This window comes from Orycteropus afer, unplaced genomic scaffold (assembly GCF_000298275.1).
Source record: "Orycteropus afer afer isolate SDZICR_OR568_19922 unplaced genomic scaffold, OryAfe1.0 scaffold00009, whole genome shotgun sequence".
NCBI classification, from domain to species: domain Eukaryota; kingdom Metazoa; phylum Chordata; class Mammalia; order Tubulidentata; family Orycteropodidae; genus Orycteropus; species Orycteropus afer.
The window spans coordinates 20,277,954-20,285,989 of record NW_006921596.1 but is presented as its reverse complement, the minus strand read 5'-3'; the positions used below and the strand labels follow the sequence as shown (position 1 = coordinate 20,285,989).

Sequence of the window (8,036 nt, the reverse complement as noted above, 5' to 3'; positions counted from 1 at the left end):
CATCCACTCTGCAGAAACACCCAGCCCCCAGAGGCAACTATGACCCAGCTCCTCTGTGCAGTAACCCATTGCCCACAACTCCGACTGAATGTGCTCCACCATGTGACTGCGACCGCTCATGCCACCCATTCCCCTATTGGCGGGCAGCTGGGTTGTTGCCGTCTTCTGCTTCTATAAACAATGAATCATTGACATCCTTACACAAGTGTGAAAGGGTCTCTAGGGTCTACACCTGGAGGTGTAATTGCTGGGTCTTGGGAGTAGTGACAGAATCCCAAATCATGGCCTGTGGCTGGCACAGAGGTCCTGTCAGAAAGAAAAGCAGGAGACAAGTCTGAAAATATATTGGGGCTTGACTGGGAAGGACCTAGGATGTCACCATAGGTAAGGGTCTGGACTTCATCATTCAGGAAATGTGGAGCAACTGAGGAAAATTAAATCACCAAGGAACACAGCTTTTCTGGGTTTTAAAGAAGGGTCTCTCAGAAATAGCCTTACTTAAAGTGGACTTGTTTGAATCATTCAACTGCGGAGTTCCAAATACTCTTGCTTTTTCCTTTAAATTTTATTAATTCCCTTTCACACACGTTGTAAGGATTTGGCAAAAGAGAGTTTGTCATTAAGAACCATAGGTTATTAAGTGCTTAGTAAATCAGGCCATTTTTAGACATAATCTGCTTATCTCACTTAATCCTCACAACAGCCCCACAGAGGCATAGACTGTTACCTTCTCAATGTTGTGGGTACCCTGGAGTCAATCCCGACTCGTAGCTACCGTACTGGACAAAGCAGTATTGTCCATAGGGTTTCCCAGGCTGTCATCTCTACTGAAGCAGATCACCGGGTCTCTTCTGCAGAGACAACTGGTGGGTCCGAACTCACAGCCCTTCAGTTAGTTGCCTCCTGGTTAACACGGTTCCACCAGGGTTCCTTTGTCCGTAATAGGTATAAGGGAACATTTAAGAAGACGGTGACGCGACGTGCACTTAGGGCAACGGTACGGCGGAAGGGTTAGAGTGGGCCACCTAGGTCTTTACTGGCTGTATGGCCAAATCACTATGGACAAATTTCTTCAACTATGTCAGTCTACATTTTCTCATCTTTCACACCAGCATTATAGCTGCTACCTCTTAGGCTCGTCATGATTAAAGGAATGAAACGAGTAAAGGCCCGGCGCAGCAGGACCCAGGACTAAGTGGGCGACGATAAGCAGCGTTAGTCTTGGCCAGTGCCACGTGGTCCCGACCCTACTAACGTAAATGAGGGCGGGCTGGCGCTCCGTGGAGTCCTCGCCCGACCACCCCCGGCCGCCAGGGGCCGTTGTGACACGGCTCGGGCCTGGCGAGCGGCCGCTCTAGCCTCGTCCAGGGAAGTCGCTATCCTTACCTTTCGGCAGGAGCCTGTGCCTTGCTGTCCGCGCCCGCTTGCCCTCGGCTTCGTCCTACCGCTAGCCATTGCCCTCTTGCAGCCCACCATGGCCCTACTGCACTCTGGCCGCGTCCTTACCGGGGTCGCAGCCGCCTTCCACCCAGGCCTCGCCGCCGCGGCTTCTACCAGAGCCAGGTAAGCGGAGAAGGATGTAGAGAGTGAAACGGGACGACGGGCCTGTGCGGCCGAGCTGCGGGCGACCCAGGGCGTTCCACTCCACATGCCCGCGCGTACACACACATACACTTCTTCCCTGGTACCCTCTCGGCTTTCCCGCACTGGGGTCTGAAAATTCAGCGTCTGTGCCTCACCATGACCCCCGGGTCTCACAACCTCCCGGGGCCTCCGGCAAGTGTGTGCCAAGGCGTTCTCTGGGGAAGGAAATGTGGCCCTTTGCGGTATCCGGACTTACATGGGAGGTGGGGGGCGCAGCGCGAGGCGAGGACCCGGGGCGCGGAGTTCGCGCGATGGGATGGTGCGAAGGGCAGAGCACGCGGGCTGTGGCAGCGAGGCTGCCTCGCGCCAATTGGTTGCAGCGCCGAGGGGCTCGCTTGCCCTTGACCCGCGCCCTGAGAGGCAGCGGGGAGCACCCGTCGCGGCCTGCCTAGGGCCCGAGCCAGGTTGGCGGGACCGCGACTGTCTACCGCGAGTAAGCGCTTGGGAAGGAAATGCCTGAGAGGGGCATGGTCGTCCAGAACCCGTTTTTCTCTCTGCAGCCCGTGACCTTGGCGTGCAACATCCCCCTGGTCTGTGTTGTCTCCTGAAACCTGGGTGACCCAAGGCCGTTTGGCCTTTGATGGGAAGGGTATTAAAGTCTTAGGAGGTCTATGTAGGGAAGTCCCCAGCATTCTTCCCCCTTGTTTCGAAATGCACTCTGCTCTTTCATTCAGTAAATATTTTGTAACCCCAGCATCTCAGAGCCGGGCACTGGACCAGATGCTGATGTTGCGGCGGTGTACAAGACAGAGGGAGGGGCAGGTGTCACTCAAAAAAATCACAAATGTGTAATTTCAAACTGTGACAAGTGTTGCAGAGGAAAAGTCCGGCAGATAAAATGAGCTGGTAATTTTCCTCCTCCTAGTACAGCTCTGGGAGCTCTGGTAGCGTAGTGCCTAAGGCACTTGACTGCTAACCAGAAGACTGGCGGTTCAAACCCACCAGCCACTCCTCTGAAGGAAGGTTGGTTGGGCAATCTACTTCTGTAGTGATACTGCCTCGGAAACCCAAGGAGGGGTTGCTATGAATCAGATCCAACTCCACTGCAATGAGTTTGGTTTGGTTTTTGGTAATGGAGCTCTGGCAGGCACAGTGCCTAAGGCTTTTATTTGAGTACTAACCAGAAGATTGGTGGTTCAAACCCACCAGCTGCTCAGTGCAAATAAGATGGGGCGGTCTACTTCTGTAAAGACTTACCGGCTTGGAAACACAATGGGGTCATTAAGAGTGAAATGCACTGGATGGCAGTGAGTTTAGTAGAGACCTGGTGGTGCAGTGGTTAAAGTACTCAAGTGCTACAAAGTATCCAAGTCTACCAGGTGCTCTGTGGAAGAAAAATGTGGCAGTCTGCTTCCCTAATGATTACAACCTTACAATCCCCATGGGGCAGTTCTACTCTGCCCACTGGAATCGATTTAAATGGGAATGGACTCCATACCCACGGATTTGCTAGGGTTTTGTTCTACTAGAGACCTGAACCAGATTAAGTCACCAAAGAAGCCAATTTAGGCCAATGCCCTTGAGTAGTATCTAGTGAGGGACTGAGAAGTCTCCAGGTGTGCAGACGGTTGAGCACACCTGATGGTTAGCAGGGTGAACCCACCCAGAGGTGCCTCAGACGACAGGCCTGGCATTCTGTTTCCAAAAGGCTACAGCTTGAAACCCTGTGGAGCAGTTCTAATCTGCACACGTGGGGTTGCCATGAGTCAGAATGGACTAGCTGGCAACAGCACCCCAACCAGATGGTAACTACAAGGAGCAAAGCACTGGCTTCTTACACCTGCCTTGGCCTCACATTTGAACATATACGTGATACCGTTGGCCAGCAGAACAGTCTGTCCTTTCTTAAACAGCCCACTCTTGGCAGTACTGTTTGGCCCAGGCCTTCTCTGCCTGATTTGGCACTTGCTGGGCTCACTGTCAGGAGTGCTCTTTAAGCCTGCCTGTCTAGAACCAAAAACCAAACCCATTGCCATTGATTCGATGATAACTCATAGCAGCTCTAGGACAGGGTAGAACTGCCCTGTAGGGTTTCCAAGACTGCAAACCTTTCCACACTATAGACTGCCTCATCTTTTGTGTAGCTGCTAAGTTCCCAACCACTAACCTTTTGGTTAGCAGCACAATGCTTTAACCACAGTGCTACAAGAACTCTTTAGTGGACCAGAATTAGGGAGCATATTGCCTAGGACACTTAACTGCCTACCAGAAGACTGGCGGTTCAAACCCACCAGCCACTCCTTGGAAGGAAGATGGGGCAATCTACTTCCTTAGTGATACTGCCTCAGATACCCAGGGAGGGATCTCGCTGTGAGTCAGGTCCGACTCAACAGCACATAACAACAACAACCATTTATAAAGCAAATTTGGAGAGAAGACAGGTGTGTCTAAAATTTGTGGGAAAGAGAAAAGTCCTGTTTCACCATTGTAGTGATCTTAAAGATATCCCTTGTTTTCTGGATTTGGCTGGGTGGCCTGAAGCTCACCTTTAAAGTGCTTGGTGAAAATCCTGTAGGTGTGACCTTTTGGTCATTCTTTCAGATTGAGAGCCTGACTCGTTTTTCTTTCTTCCCCATTAGAAGATAGGCTCCATGCCAGCAGAGACCTTACCCACTCTGTTCAAGGTGGTTTTTTCCTCTTAAAACAGTGCCTGGCGTAGCTTCTAAAATAAATGTTTTCATTTTGAATTCTGACTTCTTAATTAATTAACTTAGTTAAGAGAAACAAACACATAATGTCCCTTTGACTCAGCCTTACAATCCCTAGGGGGCAGCTCTGCTTTGCCCAGTGGGGTTGATTGAGGGGAATGGACTCCATACCCACAGATTTGGTTGGCTTTTGGTCTACTAGAGACCTGAACCAGATTAAGTCACCAAAGAAGCCAATTTAGGCCAATGTCCTTGAGTAGTATCTAGTGAGGGACTGCGAAGTGTCCAGGTGTATCTTAAGGTATAGACAAATGTTGGTGCTGTGTCTTCAGATGTAGACAAATAGGGGAAGCCACAAATAGTGATACAAAATGTGTACAGAAAATAAAATGGTGAAATCTTTGAGCACCTGCTGTCAATGTGCTGCTCAGGTTTAAACGATTACGCATGGTTGGCTGATAGGACAGATGCCCTATCTGGTCAGGGGTATAAGTTGTTCAAACATCAATGAAGTGAGGACCTTTCCTCCAGCCACTGGGGGAATGACCTTTGCCATGAGCCAAATGATAAAAGTGGAAAACTTTTAAAATTATCTCAAGCTTTTAAAGCTTCTTTTTAAAAGAAAAATAAAATTAAAATAAAACTCATTCTAATACAGGTATACCTTGCTTAACATCCGCAATACCTTATGTGATTTGGACTTTCTACAAACACTGTATTAAAACCTTTGGGAGCTCACACCGTTGCCACTGTGGTGGCTCAGGAACGAGCAGTGGCGGCGGCTGCTGGCAGCAAAGCCAGAAGAATCCAGAAAGCGGGAGGGGAGGGACCAGAACTCACCTGCCTCACCCACAGATCCACCTGCCTGGCTGGCCCTAGGAACGAAAACCCTGAGAGCCCGTGCTCTGTCTCACCCTGGTCCAGTGTTGCAAGTCTGAGTTCCAGGCCTGTACAATCTTTAGAGGGAAATAATAAACAAAAGAAGGCTGCTTTCCCTTTAAATAAATAATAAACCAAGGGGTTTATTTATAAACCCTTGGGGACCGAGGATGTATTTGTGGTAGGTCAGATGTTGTCCTGACGATGATAAGTGATGCATACTCATACAATAAAGCCTTGGTAATTGGTATTCTGAAGAACTGAGGATTTGTCTTGTAAAATACTTAATTTTCATATGTGAATCACTTGAGTGGAACTCTTTCTACATTTCAGTGCATTTTTTAAACAGAAAGCACTGAACCTGAAAGCTTTTTTCTGTTGACTTGTGCTGTAAAAGCATGATCACATAACCAGGCTCACTCACAGTCAATCAAAGGAAAATATCTATGCCGACCTATTTTGATTTATAATTATCTGATTTTTAATTATTTTGATGATTTAAATTTTAATGAAATAAGTGCAGAAGTATCATGAAACCATTTGGAAAGACTACAGTAGTGGTACCAAACCAAACTCATTGCTGTCAGGTCAACGCGGCTCATAGCGACCCCTCCGTGGGTTTCCGAGGCAGTAGCACTACGGAAGTAGACTGTCCAACCTTCCTTCTGAGGAGTGGCTGGTGAGTTTGAACCACCAGCCTTCTGGTTAGCAGTCAAATGCCTTAGGCACTGCACCACCAATTACAAGATCAAGACTGTAATATTGTCTCTGCTGTCTTTGCTCGGTGACCCTGGACAGGTTAATCAACCTCTCCTCATTTTAAAATAAGACGAAAGTGAGAGGGAGCTAAAACATATGGTAAGCATGCGGTTGGCTTAAGCTTCAGATAAATTGCAAAACATGTAAATTAGAAATGCTTATCTGAGCCCTTTGTGCTTACAGGTGACTAGTCAATATTGCTCAATGGCTGAGCTTTGAGCTTATGTCCAAAGTACATGGGCACAGGTTGCAGCATCAATTTTGTCCTAAGGCACTCTTGTTTTCATCTAGTACTGTCTCTTCAAGCACGTCTGAGTTCTTCCGGCATGGATGTAGATTCTTCCCCCTTCTAAGGAATGGAATACTGAAGGGTGTAGAGGACCTTGCCCACAGTCATTAATGTGAGAGCCATCTGATCATTAGTATCCCTACTCCTGTCTTTTTACCAGCCGTCTGTTTCTTATATTGTAGTGGCTTGCACGTTGCTATGATGCTGGAGGCTGTGCCACCAGTGTTTCAAAAACCAGCCGGGTCACCCATGTGGACAGGTTTCGATGGAGCTTCGTGAGAATCGTGTGGAGCACAACAGAGCATTGCTTGGTACAGAGCCGAGCACTGTGTCCTTCCACTACACACCAGGTCGCCATGAGTCAGCAACTGATGGCAACAACCCTCCTATATTTAGGTTGTTTAAAAGCCAGTATTTTGAAATTGCTTTTAGAGTTCTTAAGAGATGACCATTCTCCTCCCTCAAATTTCTGCTAGAACACTCAGTGCTGTGTCTTCTGAGAGAATTTCTATATTAGATTAACTTTTTAAAGGACTTGACAAGTGAGTGCTTTTCAGACAACTTAGTAATGTGACCTTCTGTCCTTGTGGCTAAAGGGAGGCTTTGAATCAGAGCAAGTAGTTTCTCTTTGTCATCATTGATTGAGAGCCTAAGAGACACAACCATCCCTTTAAAAATGAAAATTGCTACTCTGTATAACATGGATGAACTTGGAGAACATTATGCTGAGTGAGATAAGTCAATCACAGGACAGATACTATATTAGTTCATTATTGTAAAAAGTCAGAGAAAGGTTTATATATGGAAAGAAACTTTCTTCATTGGTTACCAGGGGTGGGAAGGAGGGAGGGGAGGAAACACTGCAAAAATAAAAAAAAATTAAATGAAAATTGCTTACAAGAAGTTCTCTCTTTTATAATCTAATATGTCCTTGACATTCAAAGTAGTCCTTTTACTCAGCAGTTAGTGACAGTGATATAAACAGGCAGGTGTTTTCTAAATTATTAAGAACGAATGCTTTCCTTAGGTCCAGTTCAGCAGTTGCTTCGAGATATCTATGTTTCTTACTATTGCTTAGATACTAGGAACAACCCAGTAGCCTAGAGCAAAGAAAAAGAATGGGAGTGTGGTGGTTAAGTTTGTGTGTCAACTTGGCTGGGCCTGGTTGAGTGGCCAGGCAGCTGGATATAGTATTCCCCATGATGAGACTGGAAATCAAGTCCGTGGTGGAATCTACTGGGAGCAGCTGAGTAGCTGCCTTAGGGATGTGATCTGCTTCCCGTATATAAGCAGAAGGCTTGGGGAGTGGTCTCTAGCTTATGGCACACTTGAACTCTGCATGTAGCTATGTCGTTTTGTTCAGCAGCCTGCCATACTCTGCTGACCTTGGGACTTTCAGTGGACTTGAATTAATGGCCTGCCTTGTGGTTTGGTAACATCGGGACTATGCCTTGTTACTTGTCAACCTTGGACTTGTCAGTCTCAGCAGCCAGCAGCTGTCTGAGTGAAGAAAGGCTTCTAGCTTCAGTGGACCGGAAGCAGGAGGCAGGGCTGAAACCCAAGGTTGAGGGACTTTCACCCAGCTCCTAGAGCCTGGCAGTTTGAACTCAAACTTAAAGCCTCCAAATTGTAAGAATAAACTCCTGTTTGTTAAAGCAATTTGTGGTATATTTTCTATTAGAGTGGCACAGAGGTAACCAATGTTGTTGTTATGTGCCGTCGAGTTCGGCCCGACACATGGCGACCCTTCCTTGGGTTCCCGAGGCAGTATCACCACGGAAGTAGATTGCCCAGTCTTCCTTCCGAGGAGTGGCTGG

At 47.5% G+C, this 8,036-nt stretch overlaps 1 protein-coding gene across 1 annotated transcript in view; it reads left to right on the top strand.

The window, feature by feature from the left end:
- Positions 1–1,474: 1,474 nt before the first annotated feature.
- The window catches only part of GOT2 (glutamic-oxaloacetic transaminase 2), a 29,093-nt gene continuing 22,531 nt past the window's right edge, over positions 1,475–8,036 (top strand). Inside the window, exon 1 of the mRNA XM_007947660.2 lies at positions 1,475–1,563. Coding sequence (XP_007945851.1) covers positions 1,475–1,563 — 89 coding nt within the window. The remainder of the gene's footprint in view (positions 1,564–8,036) is intronic.